Source organism: Dryobates pubescens, chromosome 16 (assembly GCF_014839835.1).
Source record: "Dryobates pubescens isolate bDryPub1 chromosome 16, bDryPub1.pri, whole genome shotgun sequence".
NCBI classification, from domain to species: domain Eukaryota; kingdom Metazoa; phylum Chordata; class Aves; order Piciformes; family Picidae; genus Dryobates; species Dryobates pubescens.
The window spans coordinates 11,201,532-11,222,309 of NC_071627.1; the positions used below are offsets into that span (position 1 = coordinate 11,201,532).

The 20,778-nt window shown below is 38.6% G+C and overlaps 1 protein-coding gene across 4 annotated transcripts; it reads left to right on the forward strand.

Moving 5' to 3' along the window:
• The first annotated feature begins 261 nt into the window (after positions 1 to 261).
• On the forward strand, positions 262 to 19,351 carry SPDL1 (spindle apparatus coiled-coil protein 1). Of its 4 annotated transcripts, XM_054168363.1 has the most exons (13): positions 267 to 467; positions 1,791 to 1,838; positions 3,602 to 3,777; positions 5,689 to 5,865; positions 6,156 to 6,350; positions 6,612 to 6,761; positions 7,416 to 7,514; positions 8,362 to 8,472; positions 10,619 to 10,759; positions 12,459 to 12,565; positions 13,721 to 13,908; positions 14,837 to 15,182; positions 18,590 to 19,351. In XM_054168363.1, exons 3-13 carry the CDS (start codon positions 3,619 to 3,621, stop codon positions 18,738 to 18,740), a joined length of 1,824 nt encoding a protein of 607 aa, XP_054024338.1. In that variant the 5' UTR covers positions 267 to 467; positions 1,791 to 1,838; positions 3,602 to 3,618; the 3' UTR covers positions 18,741 to 19,351. The 4 variants fall into 4 exon arrangements, with proteins under 4 accessions (XP_054024339.1, XP_054024337.1, XP_054024336.1 ...); XM_054168362.1 differs by lacking the exon at positions 18,590 to 19,351 and having other exon boundaries at positions 265 to 512; positions 14,837 to 15,611; XM_054168361.1 differs by lacking the exon at positions 18,590 to 19,351 and having other exon boundaries at positions 265 to 467; positions 14,837 to 15,611.
• Positions 19,352 to 20,778: the final 1,427 nt, after the last annotated feature.

The following is a 20,778-nucleotide window of genomic DNA, read 5'->3' on the forward strand; positions in this document are numbered from 1 at the left end:
CCTTTCCTTCAGCACGGCTCTGACCGCCCAGCTACCATCAGAAAACAGCGCCCCGCCTGCAGGCGGCTCGGCGGCTATGGGGCGGAGCAGAAGGGAGCGGTCGGCCGTAGCTCTCGCGAGACTTGCGGCGCTGTCGCGGTACGCAGTTTGAACGGTGGGAGCGGCGGCAGTGCAGGGCAGCCGGCAGGGTGAAGGACCCGGGGCAGGGGTGTGGGCGCGGTGTGGGGCTGCCCTTGCCGCGCGGTTGCTGCTGTCCGTTTACTGGTCCGTGGCGCGGACGAGGGCTGTGGCGTCGAGGGACTCGAGAGGGTGGAGAACTGCTGTTTCTGTCCCTTTCTCTCGTTCCTGGAGTTCTGTAGCCTTCAGGCCCTTCCCCTCGCTCGGGCCGCGCTGCCAGTGCCTTCTGTTGTTGCTTCAAGTGGAAAAGGCCTTTTGGTCTGCTGCGGCTCCTGGAGATGCTGCGTCAGGTGAATGGGGATGGGAGTGGGGGGAGCCTCTGCCCTCTGACCCCGGTAGGTTATAATGCGGCACCCAGCTGCAAGTCGTTGCTTCTGTGTAACGGGTTGAGAGATTAGGCTGTAGTCTGTTGGGTTTTACTTTCTCTGTGATACTTACCCACCCAAGAATTTGGTTTTTGGAAGGTGGTTAGCCCTGAAAATATTTCAGCCTAAGTGTGCAGTTGAAGGTTAAGAAATGAAGATCTAAATGACTGAATGAAGTATCTGGTTTAAGGGTATTGAGAAGCTGTCTTTGGAATTATATTAACCATCAGAACTGCGTGAGTACTTTTGAAAAGATCATGATATATAACCTTTGGAAGAACAGTAAAAAGAGTGGGAGAAGAAGGTTCACATGCTAGGAGAGTGCCTTTTCTTTGACCCTATTACTTTTATGAAGGAGTAATCAAGACTAACCAAAGTCTGGAGCCCTCAGTACAGAATGTGTTGTAAGATGAAGGTAATTAGCTAAAAGCGAGTAACTGCCTTGTAACACTTGGTAGAATAAATCTAGGCATTTCTATTATTTTCCTTTTGACCTGTTCACCTAACTACCATTTAATTTATCTTAAAACGTTGTTTTCAGGATCGTTTATGTATAATGTTATACTACCGGCAATCACTTGCATATATAACAGTACAGATATATCACGAATGTTACCTGGCCCTGTCTGATTAACCTGCCCAAAACTGACAATGAGAAGATGCAGATGTCTGTGTTGCAGAAAATATAATTGGTAGTTTCTCAAAGAGATGATAAGAAATGTGTGAATAGGAAAACTGTTTTTCTCTGTACTAAAGCTGTAAAATTGATGAAAAGCCTGTGTTGGTTTTGGTGTTGTGTTGTTGGTGGTTTTCGTTGTTTTGGGTTTTTTAATGTTATTCAATAAATGGTTGATGGAGACCTCAAAGATCTTGTATGTAAAAGTGAAAGAGCACATAAAAGAGTATGAAGAAGGAGGAGGGAGCAAAACAAAAGTCCCCAGACAACCCTTAAAAGATTATCTGTATGCTAGAAGGTAACCCTGGGTGTAGCCTGTTTACTTGCCTCGCAGGGCTACTGCAGAGCATCTATCCTGTAACATTGTGTGATCTGGCTGTTTCTAAACTATGTGACAGATGCCTCAGCTGAGATTTCAATAAGATTTGCATTTCTGTGGGGTTTTAGCTTGTGATCTGCATTTTCATGAGACTGCCACAGCCCTTAAGCATTTTCAGAAAAGGATTGCTATGAAGGACAGTGCTCTAATGACAACTCCTTGCTTGTTATTTTTTTTTTTCTTTCTTTCAAAGGTGGAGTAAAAGAATAAGGTTAAGAAAGATTTAAACGGACTTCTGAAGGTGAGCTAAAAATATTACTCAAATTTAATTTAGCAAGCAAATTGCTGTGTTGCCTCTGTACTGTTTAATCAGAAAGTAAAGTTATCTTTAAAACTCTGTAAAGAGAATAAGGATTAATTCATCCACCTAACATGCAAATGCATGCCAGGAGTGGCTGCCTATGAGCTTGTTTTGCTACATCTTTCTCTTGACCATCTCATTATTAAATTGTACACAGTATGCATTAATAATATTATTGATTCTTAGATACAGGTATCTGAAATTCCTGCCTTTAACTGGGTTATTTTAGCTTAAAGTGTGCAAAACTAGTATTCCAAGCATTGCAATGGCTAGATGTGAATGTGAAGTTCTTGAGCCTGGCTGGACAAAGCCTTTTTGTATATGTTAAACTTGAATAAGAGCAAGTGATGGGAAATACAAAACCCAGAATCTGATAATTTCTATCTTGTACCTCTGGAGGAAAAAAATAAAAAAAGGCAGCACAGTTTTGGCATGATGTACTTTCACATGTTAAAATTGTTTTGGTTTTCCTTTAGAGGACGCTAGTAACTGGACTAGGAGTTACCCATGCTAAATGAAAGTCAGCAAAAAAAGAGTGAAGCCTGTATGTTACAATAGTGACTCTTAAAAATGAACTCTCCTGTACTGACTTTTGATTGAGACCAGTGTCTTGCTAAGATAATAGTAAGTGCCAGAAAGAAATGACCACAACTAAGTGCCTTATAAGAAAGGAAATAGCACAGAACAAGAAATTCAGTCAAGGATTGCTTTAATATTGGAATTAGATAAAAATTGACCTCAAGTCAATTGCAGCTTTTTCTTTGTATGTAATTGCTACTGCATACTTGCTGAGAGAACTTATGGCTTATGCTGTTCACAAGCACAGGTTGCTTAGTGTTTTCTGTCTTAATAGGATTTTTTTTTTCCTTGTGTGCTGATTTAGTAGATTTGGAGCAAGCAGTCGTAGAAGCTTATGGTGTTAATTTGACTTGAATTTTATTTTTTAAACTACTTTAGCTTTACTGTGACTAACTTGCTTGACAAAATTGACTTTTGTTTATGTCTTCTGTTATAACACAAAGATAGAGATGGATGAATTTTCCAAAATGTGACAAAGAGATGGTTAATAACAAATAGTTTACTTGGAGCCCCATGAGTTTAACGTGGAAAACAGTCGTGAAAGACTCCATTGAGCACTTAAAAATCCCTGTGTTAAAAGTCCCTATATTTTTAACAGGGTTTCTATTTCTGACCCTTCCCTTCAACTCCCTTTTTATCTGTTTCTACATCCCACATAATGCTATTAGGAATAAACTGTCTTGCTAATACAGCTGCCTATATGAATCTCGAGTGTTACTTATGTGCATGAGAAACACTGTACTTCATATGACTTTATAATAGGACAGAAAATGTTGCCAGCTGTATGCATGAAAGGATTTGCCTCAAGGTTATTTCCCATCTTTCTCTTGTATATGGCAAGTTAGCTACATACACTGTAACTCTGGTTCTAGTGCTGTAGTAAATGGGTCTGAGCACACAGGAGTTGTTTTGCTGCACACTAGTACTTTAGACGGAGTCAGTAATAAGAAGTAAACACAGGAGTGTTTTTGTTTGTCAGCTATCTCTTCTTTTTGGTCTTGTGTTAAAACAAGAGTATATCCTTGTATCCCAGTTAGGAAAGGAAATCCAATAACTTCTTTCAGATTAAGAACTGTAACTTACAATACATTTTTTAAAATAATTTTGTGTTTGCATTGATGAAGTAACCAAAGGAAGAAGAATGGAGACGGAGACCATTTTGAGTCTTAGACAGCAACTCAAGGAAGCAGAGAATGAGCGAAGAAAAGCAGCGCAGTATGGCTTGCATTTATTGGAGTCCCAAACTGAAGTTCAGAATCAGTTGGATCAAATACGCCGTGAATTGACTGAGAAAACTGAGGTGATGTTTTATACTTTGTGAAAATGTAAATGGATAACTTTAACTGTTTTCTGAATGTCAGAGGTCTTTCCTTTCCTTTTTAGAGTCTAGAGTAATTTTAGTAAAACTTTTTAGTTTTAAGTATTTATAGAGGGGGGGGCTTTTTATCTCCGCTTTTAGATATTGAGCATAATTTTATCTAACTGGGACAGAGCTTCCTAGCTAATTATGCATCAAGCATTCAGTACCATGTAGGATTAATTGCCTTTAATGTAAAATTAATACTAAGTGCTAATGTAAATTTGTTCTTAGAACATGTGTTTTGAGTATGTTTAGCAATCATTTACGTTATGCTCTCCCTGCAGGCTTTATCAATTAAAGCTGCAAAAAGAACACTAGCAGCAAGACTGTGATACTGATTTTCTCTATACTGAAGTTCTCAAATTTTCTAAATACCAAGGGATTATGAATTTAACTTGAGTTTTGCAAACCCATGCTTCAGATAGACCATTTCTCTTCATGAAGTCTGTTTCTGGCTGTGCATCCATCCCTTCTTTCGTGATAAAGCTAAAATGTTTGGGGTTTTGTTGTAGTATGGGTGTTTTTATCAGCTGGAGAGTTGTAGCACTCTGCTATTCTGCATGAAACCTATTAGTTTACTTTGATCAACTTGCTATTATTAAGCTTATGGAAAGCACAAGTGGTAAGGAAGGCAGGGCAGGATGATCCATCCCTGCAGAAAAGCTGAGATGGTAGCTACTTCGTTGTGGAGCTGCACCTCTAGGTTGTAATCTTGTGTTCAAGGCTGGAGCAAAGTTATGAGCTAAGCTTGTGTGAACCAGCTCAATTAGTAGCTGGGCAGATGCCAACGGTGGAGGGAAAGAGTTGTGAGCTTTCATACAGTAGAATAACATCTTGTGTGGTAACTGTTATCTAACAGATCCTTTAGAGCTTTGGAATCTGAGAGCCAAAGCAATCACCATGAACATGAGTGTAATTTTTAACAGCAAGCACGAGTCTTTCAGAAAAGCCTGTGTATGCTTCTGCATAGGTCTGTGTGGACATAGCATGAGGCATTTTTGCCTTTCTTGGGTCTGTCCAGTACTCTCCCAAGCCTTTTCCATGCGCTGCCTTTGTCTTGGAGTTAAAACTCTTGTCCTATTTGAGAGCCAAATCTGTCCTTGATAAGCTGGTGTCTAGGCTGCAGAAGTTAATTTCATATATGACAGCTTTTAGTTCTGTTAGATTCCTTTTTTAAAATTCTGTTTTGTGCTTTAAGAATTACTTTATTTAAAAAAAAAAAAATCCTGCATATTTAGCTTGATCTGGTTTGGGAATTTGTTTTCTGCTTTCAAGACTTCCTTTATGGTTTTTGCTTCTCCTTAATCGCTGCCTGAATGGAAGAGTAAAATGAACCTGCCCTTATAATTAGCAAACAAATAATCAGGCATAGGGGAAAGCTAATGAAAAAGTAATTCATCAGTATGGAAGTGTGGATGGCATTTAATACAGAGCAGTAGACAATTTAGATGTCTTTCCCAAGCATAGAACCCTGCTGTACTGCAGTAGGGGAGCACTTGGTGGCCTGTAACAGTTTTTAATATCATCAGGTTCTGTGGTGGTAGGTGAGATGTGAGCTCTCAGCAAATTTTTTTGTTCCTCTTGCACAAAAAATTCCCATTCCTTTCATACTGGGTGCAAGAAATAGGTTCCTGTGAAGAAGAGAATATTACACAACCAACTTTGATTTATTGTTGTTTTTCTATTTTCTTTTTGCATCGTGGATGTGACAGTTCTCTGATTGGGACTTCAACAAAAGGTTGAATGAGATACAAGTTTTAAGCATTTAGTTTCTTGGTTCTGAGCCTGTACACTATTCTGCAATCATTTATCAATATTGCATCTAGATTTATTAATATGTTTTTCTTTCAGAAATTTGAACAAGAAAAATACTCTCTTCAGAGAGAAATTGAACTCAAGAATCGAATGTTGGAAAGCTTGAGTTTTGAATGTGACTCCCTTAAGCAACAGCAAACCATGCAACTGGATAAACAGAAAGAGCAGCTTGCCAGAGTCTATGGACAAGAAATCAGTGACCTTAAAAACAAGGTTTGACAACTAATAGCTAAAAGATTGCTAATAACATTTTAAGGAATATATATTTCACTCATTGTTGCACACTTAACCAAAAACCTAACAAGTAGTTACAATGTGTAGGAGTTTGTTGGGCTGGTGTTTAACAATCATCTGCATAGTTATGTTGTGAATTACATTAGATTTCTAAAAGTTTACTTCTGAGTTGTATTTCTAAGACATTTCTGTAATTAGGGTCAAAAGTATTGTGCTTTTCAATGATTTGACAGCTCAATAGTATCATTTTATTATCAACTGTCTTTAAGTTGGAGAACCTGAAAGCAGAATTAGATGAAATGAGACTCTCTGAGAAACAGCTGAGACACAAAGTGGATCACCAGAAGGAAATAATTGCTGCCAAATCAGAAGAACTCCATATGATGTCTGAACGTGTACACGAGACCATGTCTTCAGAAATGCTCAATCTTCAGATAGAACTCACTGAACTAGAAAATGTGAAGGTGTGTCACTACTGCTTAATTACAGCAGTTGGAAAGAAAACTGCAGTTATGCTTGCTGAATTTTTTGAATGTTTTGTGATTATTGCTGCATTTGGCTTACTATTAAAATGTGCACAGGAAAAATAATTGCCTCAATGACTTTAATAAGCCTTTGGGATAATATTTTGTACTAAAAGTAGTTACTAGTGAACCTGTTTGGCCTACTTTTCTTTAGATTGTTTTGGAAATTTACTTTGTTCTTCATTTTCTTTTTTTGTTTAGGCCAATGTTGAAGAAAAGCTGAATGAGCTGCAGTACAGTAAAGAGCAGTTAGAACTCATGAACAGTAATTTACGGCATCAGCTGGAGCGCCTACAGGGAGAAAAAGAAGAGAGGGAGAAAGAAGTTGTTTCTTACTGTAACGCGTTAGAGGTATTCTCTTAATTTTATTCAACAGTGGTAGATAACCCCTGAATTCCACGAGTTGTGGTGCTCACTTTTCAGTGACATCAGAGGACTTCTGGGAAAGGAGGTGAGAGGAATGAGGGAGAAAGAGAAGGCAGGTTAAAAAAAATCCTGTGTCAGCTAGTCATGTTTGGTATGACCTGTTGCCTCTCTGTATTGGCATTCTTCCTTGGAAGTTTGTGTATGGAGACCTTTTGCATTTCAGTATTCTGCCTCTCATTAGTGACAAATGAGACTGTCCTGTTACAGACCTCAGTTGTATTTCAAGTTCCTACTGACTTCTTTGGAAAACTTTGTACTGGGTTGTATGTGATTTGTGGCTAAATTTCACAGCAGGGCTAACAATCTCAGTACCATTAATCCAAGCAATAGACATCAGAGGTTTCCTCTAGAGTTTTAGTATATTCTTGTCCTGAAGAGCAAGTGGAATCTTAAGCCTGTTAGTGAAACAAAATTGATTGCCTCTTACTGACTGCAGCACTGTGCATAGTTAAGTACTGCAGTGCAATGTAATCTGTACTAAAGGCATAGGAAGTGAACGAGGTAAAGCTGTCTGATTAAATTCTTGTTTGCAGCACATCAGATACTTAAATGACTAATATCCTCTTTGCTTTAATCTAGAAAGCACGTGAAGCTAATCAGGAGCTTCAAGTTCAGCTGGATCATGCTGTGCAGCAGTCCTTGGACCCCACGAGTAGAGGCAATTCTCTTTTTGCTGAGGTACAGTTATCCCACACATACCTGAGAATATAAAGAGCAGAGAAGTACTTCATAAGTTTTATTACTTGTATTGCACTGAAAACATTAGGGTGCCTGTACCTGATATGACCAGCATGAATCTTTATTCCTCCTGTTTCACTGTTGAACTGCCTAGGAAATGACCTGTGGAAAACAATTTTTGTGCACACTCTGAAATTGAGGAGTTAGTAAACTTAATGGAATCATTTGAAGTTATCTTCCATCTTGATAGCTGGCTGGGACTGAGGGTTCAAGATCTGTCTGCAGTTCATAGCTCTAAGTGGATTTGCTAGCTGGTGAGCAGCCTTTAAGGCAGAATATAGTGTGTGAAATACTAGAAGATGCTGCTAAATGCTGTCTTTTAAAAACATGCTAGAAATGGCTAGATAGTTCAGGATGTGGGAGGGTGTCTGAACTAGTTTTTGAGTAAGAGTCCAGTGGCTATTAAACGCATAGGAAGTTATTTTGTTTTCTGGTAACACTCAGGGAATGGGTTGAATGGTGTACAGTTATTTGTAAGCTATTTGTTCTGATGCCAGTGGACAGAACTATTCCATAGCAGCACTGGAATATGTGAAATGTTACTTTGTTTTGATATCCAATGAAAAATTCATTGTATTTTACGGATTGGGCTTCAGCTGCTACAGCACTGCTCTCGCTTTTATCTCAAGTTAATGACAATAGTGCATGTTTTCAACTACTGTTGGTGGAAAAGCAGTATTTGCAGAACCAACACCAATTTGTTAGGAAACATTTTGTCAAACTCGTTATCCAAGTGCCAACAAGTGTTGTAATTTTCATAGTAATAATTGTTAACAATGTTCTGTAGGTGGAGGACCGTAGGGCAGAAATGGAACGACAGCTGATCAGTGTGAAAATAAAATATCAGTCCCTACAAAAACAGCATGCATTCACTAGAGAACAATTGCAAAGAATGAAGGTATGACTGTTACTGTAATACTCCAGGGTTTCCGTGGGGTTTGATAAGTACACAAGCTAGGGGATTTGGTTATCGTTAATTATGGTACAGTAGTCTTGGGGGAGGGAAATGGGAGAAAAACAAGTGAGGTGTCAAGGTGCTACTTCTATGGAACATCAGAATTTACATACTGTTGCTAGAACTCATACTGATGGCATTATGCTTCCTTTGTCAGTAGTTGTTAAATGGATAAAAGTAAAACAAGACACCTGTCAGTCAAACTAGCATTGAATTTGTTTGCAGTTGCTTTTCTTTTTGACCTAATTCGTGTACCCCATGAATAATTTTTCTCTGTATCAAGCGTGGTTGCCAAGTATGAATATAAAGGGCAGGCTTGTACTCATCCTCTGACCATATTGGAGTTTTTTTCCTCTGCCTTTTTTTAACGCTTGTCTATATTTTTTTTTGTTGCCCTATGTTTAGTGCAAGAACAAGTTTTATCATAACTATTTAATTTAGGCTATACTTCTATAGGATTGGAGCCTGTTCATTAATGCTGTTGAGAACTAGTTAGCAGAGGTCATTTAGAAGACGATGTAAAGAGGGTGCCCCAAAACTACCAACTGTTTTCATGTTGATCTCCTGATTTCCAGCAAAAGTGAATCCTTGCATTTCAGTCATGTTTGGTCATACGTATTGAAAATAGTGCTTAAACGTCAGGAGTGATGATAATGAGTAGCAGTGAAGATGCAGGTTTGTGTTACCTAGCTTTGGTGGAGAAGTAGGTTCAAAATAATTGAAACAACTTTCTGAAAGGACAAGAAAAGAACTCTTGATAAAGCAAATGAGTTCTCTTTTACTGAAGTCTGACCTTGAGAGCTAAAGATTTGAGCAAGTAAAATGATGGAATAGGATCGGTTTCTCTAGTTTTCTCCTTGTACTATGGTTATAAGTCAGTCACACTGAATAGTATATGAAACATTCCTCCTAATAGTGAAGATTTTCACCAAGAGCTGAGGCAGAGTGGTATCCCTGTTCTACTATTTAATATTTTCCTTTGGAATTTGTAATCATTGTCCCAAAAATATCAATATTGGAGACAGCTTATTAGGACTGCTGTTTTGCTTTGACTGCCATCTTAGATCCCCATTAGGACCCCCTTTGCTCTGTGTTGCATTGTCATGCTGTGTGTTGAAGCTCAGTCTGTAGTCAAGTGATGCCTTCATTCAGCTGCCAGTTCCCCCAGTGTAGGTAACTTGTTCCAGCTTTACTTGTCAGAATGCCTGGATATGGTATTATGTGATGATTCCTGAGCAGAATGTAAGCAGGGCTCCTGTGAAATTTTTACCATGTGTGGTGTATTTTTCTGCAGCCCCCAACAGTGTCTCTTCTAATTTCTTAATATTTCTGTTCTTTGTTTTTGTGTAGAACAACTACAATTTGCAGTTCTGACAGTTAGCAAGAGGGTTTTCAGTGTAAGGGGAGAAGGTTAGGTGCCTATGTGCTTAGGGGATGCAAGGATAGTTTTAGTCAGCCAGTGGGGAGTTAAAATTTTGCTTCCCTTATGTCTTGTAAAAGCTGTAAGGAGGAGATGATTTAACCTTTTTAGGTGTAGTTTGGGTATGGGATCATCAATATCTTTTACTTGACATGTAGTCAAGGAGTTGTAGTTGGGTAAATGATCTTCTCATGCTTTGTCTTTTAATCTGTGGCTTGATTTGCTTCATTTGATCTTTTTTCTGTAATGAACTTTTTGATGGACTAGAGTCTTGTTTTTTTCCCCAACTGAGAAGTTCTTGATAGTTGTGGTTTATAGCTCTGATAAACAAGCCTGGACTGCAGTTTGGTTCTAGTTGACTTGGTGTTTATGGTTTGACTGTGAAACAGTGCTCTGTGTGTCCTTGACAGTATGTTTATAGGTTTTTTAATACAGAGAAACATGACACCTCAGGACTGTTCTGTTGAGTAAGTTTTCAGCTGGCTTAAAGCATTTTAGCGTCAACTTGTAGTGAAGACTGAGTGTAAGCATCCAGGGAGATTCTGTATTCAGGATTAAAATTACAGTTTGAATACCCAAACTGTTCTGGGTAAGAGGCTGACATTTTCATTCACTTAACCCAGTTTTTGTTGTAAAAATAACTTTTTCTCCTTTTTTTTTTTTTTACAGCTGCAGATGGCTACACTGCTACAGATGAAAGGCTCTCAGGCGGAATTTGAGCAGCTGGAACGCTTACAGTCAATGTTGGAACAAAAGAATGGTGAGGTAGAAGATCTTCTTATCAAAGTAAGGCAGCTAGAAAAATTTAAGGTATGTGGTCCATCACCAAGTGGATAAGTCATAATTGGAAACTATCACATGAGTATAAGAATTGTGAAACCTACCTGAATGCTCAGGTTTGCAAAGGGATCCAAAGGCTACTCATACGTTTAGAAAATGGAATAGAATAGAATAAACCCGGTTGGAAGAGACCTTCAAGATCATCATGTCCAACCTATCATCCAGCACCACCCAACCAACTAAACCATGCAACCTAGCACCCTATCAAGTCTCCTCCTGAACACCTCCAGTGATGGTGATTCCAGCACCTCCTTGGGCAGCCCACTCCAATGGGCAATCACTCTCTCAACTTTATTTGGCTAAAGTTCTGTTTTACAGCTGGAGAACTTCTGAAGTTCAGAGAAGCTGAAAATTCTGTACCATCTGACCCTCAGTTGGGGGAAACTACCTGGGTTCCCAAGTGTAGTATCTTCAAAGTTACCCTTAGTGTTTAAATTCAGTTACTTGGTTAAAGTTCACTGAGCTAGGCCATCTGATAGATTTGGGGTTTTGTTTGTTTGTTTGTTTTTTCTTTTGGAAGACATAATCATTTCACATTTTTACTTTTGTACTTAAGCTTTGTCTGTTTTGAGTGTGTCAGTTATATTGGGTTTATTAGATATTTAGTTCTTTAATATGCTTTAACTTACCAGTTGAAGCATGCTCTTTTCTAGAAAAACTTCCTTGCTTAATCACCCTTGTAAAGCAGTTTCTTCTGTTACGTAACTTGACAGCATCTTGTCCAATTTTAGAAGGTGAGAAATGCATGAGTACAGCTTTATGTACTGCTGCAACATTTGTGACTATACAGGGTGAACAACTGTAGCCTTTCTTACTTAGGGATTCATTTGGTCCTGTCTTATCACAGCTCTGGAATATGAACTCAGATGTATTAGCCCATGCATTAGGATTATGCTTTCCATGGTAGTGTCCTCTGTTCTGCATGTTACCAAAGTGGCATAAATCTAGGCTTAACCTGTTTTATCAAGAGAGACAGCCTGATTGCTTTGCCACTCTTGTCATGTGTAAGCTTGATTAGTACTTTTTTTTTTCTCTATGCCACAAAGAATAAGGAAATTAAATGATAGATTCAAATAGCTGTCAGAAGTACCTGTCATCAGTTACTGACAGCAGCCTGTGAGATCTGTGCCACAGAATTTCATGAGTACTACTTGTTCATTAAAAATCACAAAACAACCCACCCCTAAATATCACCTGTTAATGATGTATTTTATATGAAGTGTATTGCATTTAAGCCATCCTTTACTATGAACCACCTTTCTCATCTAAAGGATGTAATTGATTTGGGGGATTTTGGCTGTTGGTTTAATTTATACTCTTTGGGGGCCTAGCTGTTGAAGCGTACAATTATATGCTGGAAAAAATTCCCTGTTAAAAGATGATAACTGGTCTGCAGTACTCTTAGAAAATCTGGAGCTGAGAACTTTGCTTTTTTATTTCTTTTCCTTTCAGTGATTGAGACAATTTTCAGTTTTAGTGCTATTTGACATCTGTAACAAATGAGGAAGTGCTCATGAGGAACAGCTGAGCTCTCTTCTGTGTGTTGAAATGTCTCTGTGATAAGGCTTCTCCATAGAAATGCACAGAAAATTGCACCAAAGCACTAAGCTAATGTGCTTCTGAAAGGTCACTATTTGACATCTTGACATTTTACTTCTTTTGTTGTTAGACTTTATATGAGAATATGGAAGAATCCAAAGTTAGCAGTGGCTCAAAAGGAGAGTCTGGAGATGATTACTACGCAGATTTACTGCAAATTAAACTCGACAACTCAAAGTAAGTACTTTGTGATCTGAGGCCTAGAAGTTGATTGCAGTCTGGTTATCTCCTAGCTACTTGGTTTTATTCTCCCTTTTTCTGTTACTATTTGTATGTAGTCCATTGACTGTACGTGCAGTTATGCTGCTTGTCTTATTTTCTAATCCCATATAGGATATCTTATCATAGAACTGAGAATAGTTTGGATTTTTTTACTTACTCTTGCAAAAGATAGCAGCAGATATTATTGTTGCTTTCTTTTAGAAATGTTGTTAATACTCCTAGATACAAGATAATTGAGAACTTCAGAAAAAAAAACCCAACAACACAAAACCATCAAAACACAAACTAAAAAGAAACCTGTAAGGGACATGCCTGAAGCTTCTTAAAGTCTACAGGACATACGTATTTATTTGTCTTCTGAAAAAAGCTGGACAGAAACACTTGAAATATTTTATTGGACTATTAAGTTAAAATATGTTCTTGGCTACTGACGTCCATATCTGTTACTTGGAAAGTCCAGTGTTTGGCCTCGGGGCTGTTGTGAAGACCTCAGATGAAAGCATTGCACTTGCAGCAGGAGGCAGTGCTGTGGGAATTCCTGAGAAGTCTACACCTCACTGTAGTTGCTATAATGAAAAACTGGCATGATCAGGGTACCTTAGGATTACTGAGGAATGGTGATTCAGTGCTGATGATGTGGCAGTTAAAGGCCTCTTAAACAGAGCAAGGACCTCCACTTAGTATTAATATTCTTTCAGTGTTGGTTGCTTAGAAAAACACTGTTGTGTAAAGCATGTGTTGTCAGTTACAGAAGTAGTTACATTTACTTACAGGTGAGAAAAAAAACCCAGTGAAATAGAGACTTTGGGTGGAGAAGGCTGCTCCATGTGGTTACATATGCAAGTCTGCATTGGTCAGCATGCAGCTTTTTTATTAACAAGCATTCTGTCTCCAGAAGTTAAACCCATTGCTGCACAGAAAGTTCAAGTGAAAAATTCCATTGTACTGGAAAGGTCTCTTTCATTTCCTGATAGTGTATAAGTACAAATATTAGGTGAAGTTTCTTAATGCTTAGTTGACTTTGTATCTGATGCTTTACTGAAAATAAAACACACCTAACCAAAAGCCCAGAATAAACCACGTCTGTCTATCACTTTTTTCCCATCTCAGCAAGGAAACTGAAACCTTGAAAAACGAACTATCCTTACAGAGGATGAAAGCTCTATATGAGAGCCAAAGGGTTCTGGAAGTTGAAAGGAAACTCTTCACAAATGAGAGGCATTTGCAAGCTTGTCAGAGTGAGAATATGAACTTGAGAGTTAAGCTGGATGAACTAAAAATGAAATATGAACCTGAAGGTAAATACTGATTTTTCTATTAGAGGAAAAAAAACATCTGGTGATCCTAACATCTACTGTTTGAACCACTTCAAGCAGGAAGGCATTGAGTTAATTCCAGATATAAACTAGCATTTCAGTGGCTGCCTTTTTGATAACAATGTGCTCTGAGCATGAAGTAGTAAATCCCTACTTTGTTCAAGGACCTTACTTCAATATGTAGACTAACACTAATTTCAGAAGACTAAAAAGTACAAATTGCAGTCTTCAGAGGCTTTATGGAGCATAGCTGGATAACCATAGTCAAGTTGATGTGAACAATTTTGCAGGAGTTTTTTTCATAGTAGTAGCCGCATCTCTTATGAGAAGCATTAACTTTCTGAATGTAGGCTGCTGCATTCAGCTGCCTGACAAGAGTTTTGTTCAGAGCACATAGAGGAAAACCAGTTTAGTAGCTCAAGTTAATATGAATTAAGTTTTTACAGCAAAGGTTCACCTGAAAAATGGCTGATACATGGGTGTGTGCATAAACGGCAGTTATAGCTTGTGGAGGAAGATGAATGGGGAACCAGATGGATGAATTAATTTTGTAACTTGTCCATGCCCAAAGGACTGAACTTTAAATTCTTATTGTGGAAGTTTACCTCAGCAGGCTCCAAAATGGAAATAAAATAATGGAACATATTCATCTAGTTCAGGGTATCTTGTTAAAAGCCTTGGTTAAAAGGTAATGGGGATGGAGCGAGATTTTAGTCTTTTTTCAAGCTAACTTGTATTGGGATTTTACTTGATAACAGATTATATGCGTGAGACATACTTTAAGGAATGTAAGTCATCTGTTAAGAATTATTCCATGGTCTTTAGTCATGCGAAATATTTTAAGTTTTGTTATGAACATATTGGTGGACAAGTTAACTCCAGCTTGACTTGTATATTCTTTTTTTCTTAGAATTAGCTAAAGGCACTAGAATTAAAAAGAGGAGGGAGAAGATTCCTGTGGATGTTACTTGTGAATACTTAGACAGCAAAAATACTTCAGTAAAAGAAGCTGCTGTTACTCAGTTGCCAAGCAAAGAAGAAACAAAGATGACTTCCGAGAACTTGGAGCCGAATGATGCTTCTCCTAAAAAACATGCTCTTGAAGCACCACCAATAAACATAGCTCCTCAAGCAACACAAAAAGTAGCTGAACATGAAAAAGAAAGAAAGAGGGTTAAGATTAAAGATGAGAGTCATGATGGCTTTACTTCATATAGCAGAAGTGGAAACAATTCCTTGACTTCATCTGCCTCCAGGTCAGTGTCAGCTTCTGTCTATGGTCAAGGCAATCAGCACAGACCTGCATCTCTTTTCTTTCGCTGCATGAACTGTGCTATCCACTTCTTTATCTATTTCCTCAGTATTGCATGCAGTGTAATTCCTCAGCTCCGTCTGCCTACATTGAACCTCTCAATGCCTTTTAGAAAGACTAAAATAACTAATGGAAAAGACTCTTGAAACTGTAATGATCTTTGAAATAACTTTCCCATTACTTGAAGATATTTAAGGTGTGCAGCTGGCAGAACAGCTCGCTCTGTTTGCTCTAACTTCAGAAATGGGACTCTTTTCTTGGTGCCTTCAAAGCTGCCATACACCGGTGTTGCATGTCAGTGTAACAAAGGCAATAGGTATTGTGCTTCAGCTTCATACCTAATTTCAGCCTTCATCAACTTTCAGATTCAGCTAATAGCCTAGAAATTATTGAAATTACACAATTCTTAACCTGAATTGAATTTACAGAACCTGCGTTGTGCGAGATAATAAACAATTGTGCTGTTTGTGTTGTCAGACAACCGATTGCCATAACCTGGATACATGATAACTAGAAACAGAACTGCTAAATTAAGATCTACTTTTTCACCTCAGTTAAGAATTTCAGTTACTTTTTTTATAGATGCTCCAGTAATTTAGAACATCTTGGTAAAAGGAACGCTGATTTCATCTCTTATTTTCCAGCCAATGCTTTTGTATTCTGTTCATATCCAGAGTCTTTGTAAACCATGTTTGAGTGTTTGGGGTAGGGGAGAAAAAAGCTGGGATAATCTAGATATTTTGAGCTTAAAACTGCTAGTAAATCAGTTTATTGAATGTAGAATGATAGCAGCATCAGAGATGGAGGAAGACTTAATACATGAAAATCTGTACAGTATATCCAGAACTACTGGCATTCAGAAGTAACCAGATTGATATTTTGGCTCTTGGATCAATTATTCAAGGTTGCATTGGATGCAGTTAACAGATGTAGAGTAACCAAACAGTGCACCCTTCTGAAACAGTATGGAAAGAATACAGCAGACATACAAGTTCAAGCAGCTGTGCCAAAATGTGGGGGCTATTACTGAGGAGGAGAGATCAGGGAGGTCAAACATAGGTGGTGAAAGTTGAGAGAAAGGATTGGATAATTTAGTGATGGTATTATGTTTTGACAGTGTTATGTACACCTGTGGGAACAAGTAGCATGGAACCTGGCTGTGAAAAGTTTGTATCATTGCAGTCTTTTCAGAAAGGAAGATAGTGTATGCTGACAGGAAGGTGTTGGAAACAGCCTATGAGAACTGAAGGGGTAAACCTGCTAGAGGAGAGCAAATTGTGTTATGGCACTGATGTTTGAAAGTGAAGTGAGTGGAAGAAGTAGAAGAGGAAGATGAAGCCATAGTTGAGAGGGAAGATTCTAATCTTGCACCCACTGCAAATCGGGACCAAAGCAGAAATTAGTAGATTTCAAAAATCTCCAGCACAAAAAAAGTGACACAAAACTCCATGTACACTTTGAAATTTGTTTTCAGTGGTGATAATAACCTGTAAAAGGCAAATTCAGGCAGAAGGTTCTGTTCATTAACACCATCAGAAACACGTACTAAATCTGCAATTAATGATGTGTAAAATAATATTGAGGGTGCACTTGACCCTCTTCTGTTATGATTTATTTTGAAATAGGGAGTCACAAAAAAATGAACATTGGAAAGGTTGAGTTTCTAACTAACAAAAGAAGCTCTGGTCTGTTCTATGATGGAAATGGCCAAACCCTGTGTAGGAATACAGCTAAAGGCATGATAAATACTAGCAATTTGAGTGGGAATGTGGAAGAGGAAAAAAATAATTGGCCTGTGCATGGTGGATAATTCAGTGTTTCACCTTTAAGCAAAATGTGAGGCTCCAGATGGAGGCTATTTTTGTAACTGGAGTAGTTTTCATGCCTGTCTTTGTCAGTATGGGTTCATGAGAAGTGACATTGAAAAGACCCATAGTAACTGTGAAAGGATTGTAGACGTCCTCTCTAGGGAATGGTGTCTGAAAAGCTTTATCAGCTTAGCTTAGGCAGTGAAGAAGTGGTCAGAAGCCATCTGTATGGATGGCATATTTCCTTGTCTCTTGCTTGCTGATGCTATTTAGTAAGGTAAAGCTAGATCACTTTGCACTAATACAACACATCTGCAATGTGTATCAGTTTAGAGCAAATAAACCTTTATTAGATGATGGTGCTGACTAGGCTATGATATGTGTTAAGAGCACAATAGTTGAGATAAGATTGAAGTATCTAGGTAATTAATTGCTGTTGTAATTCAGGCAATGCCAAAGTTACAGGTAATTGGCCAGCTGGTCAATAAAGGATACATTTCTGTATTGAAATGCTTTTCTTCACTTCCAAAACTGCAGTGGCTTGCTGCCTAGCATAGTTAGCGCTTAGGTTTGCGTTTTTTTGCTGCTGTTTGATCTAAAGAAGGGCTTGGATGCTGAAAGCAGCTGCAGATTGTTGTGGGCTGCTCACTAGAGGCTCTTGAGACTGGCAGAAATCCACAAGGTCACTACAGAATTGCTTGAACAGGTGTGGTGATGAATCAGCATAGGATTTGTGTTAGTATGTAAAGTGACGTTTAATCCGGAACTTCATTTTCCATAACTTGTTCTGCTTTGGAAATAATTGTGTGTAATAGTTGTGGATGGTTTGGTTGAGCAAATTCCAGTCTATCCACTTGTTTTTATGATCCATTTGTGTGTTTAAGCAACTCTTAAAACATCTGATTGTGCACAGATGTCTAAATATTGGTTTTCACTTAGCTCTTTAAGAGCAGTGTGGCAGTTCTATTCCTATTTCCATTCACAGCAGAATTAAACCATGTTAGGTGGTCATTTTGAGCCTGCAAATTTTCCAAGAGCTTTTCAGTTAAACAGGCATGAACACAAAGGCAGTAGTAATGCAGAACTAGGTTGGTACCTAGTATATTGCTTTAAGTGTAGTCCTTTTTTTTTTTTTTCCCCCCTGTTTTGGTGGTTGAAAGGAAAGTGCTTGTCTTCACGTTTGTATTAGTGTTGCTGGGTCTTTTCACTTGTAGTTTTGCTTTTGTGGGCTTGATCCTTGTGCATGGCACAGTCACTAATGTGTTGGTTTTTAAGGCCGATCCCAAACAGTTAATACAGTCAGTAACCTTTGCCAAATGCTTCAGTGACAAGGTGAGGGAAAGGCTATACTTCAAGTGATGAAATGTGAATAGGGCTGATATGAAAATGATTTATTTTAGTCTCATTCTTAAACACTGCTTGCTCTGTCTTTGCATATGGATTATTTTGTATGCCACAGCTTGTTGATTTTGCCTAAAACTCTTCTTGTAGACTTGTTTTTTATTAACTAAATATGTATTTAGAATGGTTGCTTTGCCTGTAGGTTAACAGCTGAATCCAGATTTGAAACTACAGAAGAAGAAGATAAGAAAGAAAATCTAATTACAACTGAGAAGAAAACACAAAAGAAAAAATACACAACGTTGTATGTATCTTCTAAGCCATCTTCTGAAACACAATGTGCTCAGCAATAAAACTACATTTCTGGGAGGAACCTGAGCAATTTGGAGTCCTGCTTCAGTAAACTTATGTCACACAGAAATGTCCAGGTTCCTAATTTAGTGAACTGCCTTGTTTTATGAAGAGTATGATCACATGAATGACAGTTGCACTACTGGTACCTTAACTTCCCAGAGGGTACCTGTTAAGGTCCTTGGTGATGTGACCTGAAGTGTTGCCTTGTCTTAAGTCTTGATTTGAAGTCTCTACATGTGTGTGAATTGAAGCACAGTGCTCTTCTGAAAGATCAGAAATTTCATTATATGATCGGGCAGGGGTCAACCCTCAGCAGGACAGACTAGACAGTGTTGAGATGCAGAACTTGGCTAAGTCATAGTCCTGAATTCCTTTCAGTTCCTGAATTCATGATTCTTAATGTTTTTCCTCCTAATGTGTAATTCAGACTGACCTGATTGCAGGGGTGCATGTGAACGTTTTTATGCATCTTGTGGGATAGCATTCTTTTGAAACTATAAATTCTTGTGCTAACAATGAAATTAAACTTTTATTTCTCTTCCTTTCTAAAATGTAGTTTATATTGCATTTCAGGCAAAGCATTTATTAATGTTGTTCATTTTTTGATTGAGAGGTGAAGTATTTTGTGTAGAAAAATTCTGCTAAAACAAAATTCCACTCAATAAAAGCTAAGAAGTGATAATGCATATGCTGTGTGTTATTGTATGGTTAGGAGACATCTTAATTTTCTCCAACTGTCTGATCCCACTTCCTGCAGCACAGTTCTGAGGAAAACACCTAAGCATGTTGCATGGATTTTTGTTGTTGTTTTCAGCATTCATATGGAAGTCTAAGATGACTTAATTTGACTCATACTACAGTTAAACTGCCTGTACTGAATGGGTTGCCACTTTCTGACTACAAGACTCGGTAGTTCAGCTGAAAGCACTTTAACATTCCTCCTTTAAAAGCCATTATGAAAAAGATACCTTGAGGAAGAATCTTGCAACCCAGTGGTTTTTAGATTTGGCAGCTTGGTACTTTGCAGAGGCATGTTAGCATTCCAGTTAAACAGATGCAATGTCAAGCTCATACCAGATACTGTTAGTTGGCACCAAGAGTAAGCAGCCTGTGTAGGGATTTATTTGTTGTGTACTGGGTTTGTCAGATCATGGTTTCATTTGGTAGCTTGCACTGTAGTAGTGATGCTGACTAATTTTCTCTCCAGCAGAAGACTTCTAGATCATGTACAAACATACCTTACAAATAGTGTCTTGAATGAAGCAATTTTTTATGGGCATGTTGTCCTGTGTTAACACAGCCTGCTCTCACAAGCCCCCTTCTCCCTACCCAGATGAGAGGAAAAGTTACACAAAATCTCTCAAAACTCTGGGTTTAGTTTTACTGGAATGGAGATATTCCAATGCACGATTCCCTTAGCCTGATGCAAACAACGTGCAGCAAAATGCAGAAGCAGCAGCAATAGGCAGTGATAAAATGGGTACATGCCCCCCCCACCAAAGCAAGCAGCAGTCTGCCCAGCGGAAAAGCCCAACAGCCTGAAAACGAAGCAGCAAGTGGAACAGGAAGGCTCTCATGGTACGGTCTGAACTGCAAGCCCCAGGATACTTTGCTCCAGTCAGCATTTCCATTTTGAAGCTGGCATGATGGCAGTGTGGTACTGAATAACAGCAGCACGTTCAACCCAACCCGTGACACAGCCTTAATTCTCTAGGCACATGTTAGTGGCTGTCCTCTGCTGAAGACAAAGGATTTTAGGGTTGCTGTGCATGCTTTACTCTGGATGCATTTTCCTCTTAAAGCTGAAGGAAGTTTTTTGTTGCTCAATCCATTTGTTAAAAGTTTAAGCTGGTAGTTTTTCAGACACAGTCAGATGAGGAGATTGTTTTAGCTGAATTAGGGGAAAGTTGTAGTGAGGGCTAGTAACTAATGAGTTGCAAAAGCATCATCATGAAAGTCTGATAGGAGGAAGCAACAGCAGATGTGTGCTGAGAGCTGGCTGTGGGGGAGGGGGACAGCAGGTGGGAAGCAACAATG

Coding starts and splice junctions, on each gene's coding strand:
- SPDL1 (XM_054168362.1), top strand. CDS start 3,619: ATGGAGACGGAGACCATTTTGAGTCTTAGACAGCAACTCAAGGAAGCA. Junction 12,566..13,720: donor ATTAAACTCGACAACTCAAA/GTAAGTACTTTG, acceptor TTCCCATCTCAG/CAAGGAAACTGAAACCTTGA. Junction 13,909..14,836: donor AATGAAATATGAACCTGAAG/GTAAATACTGAT, acceptor TTTTTTTCTTAG/AATTAGCTAAAGGCACTAGA.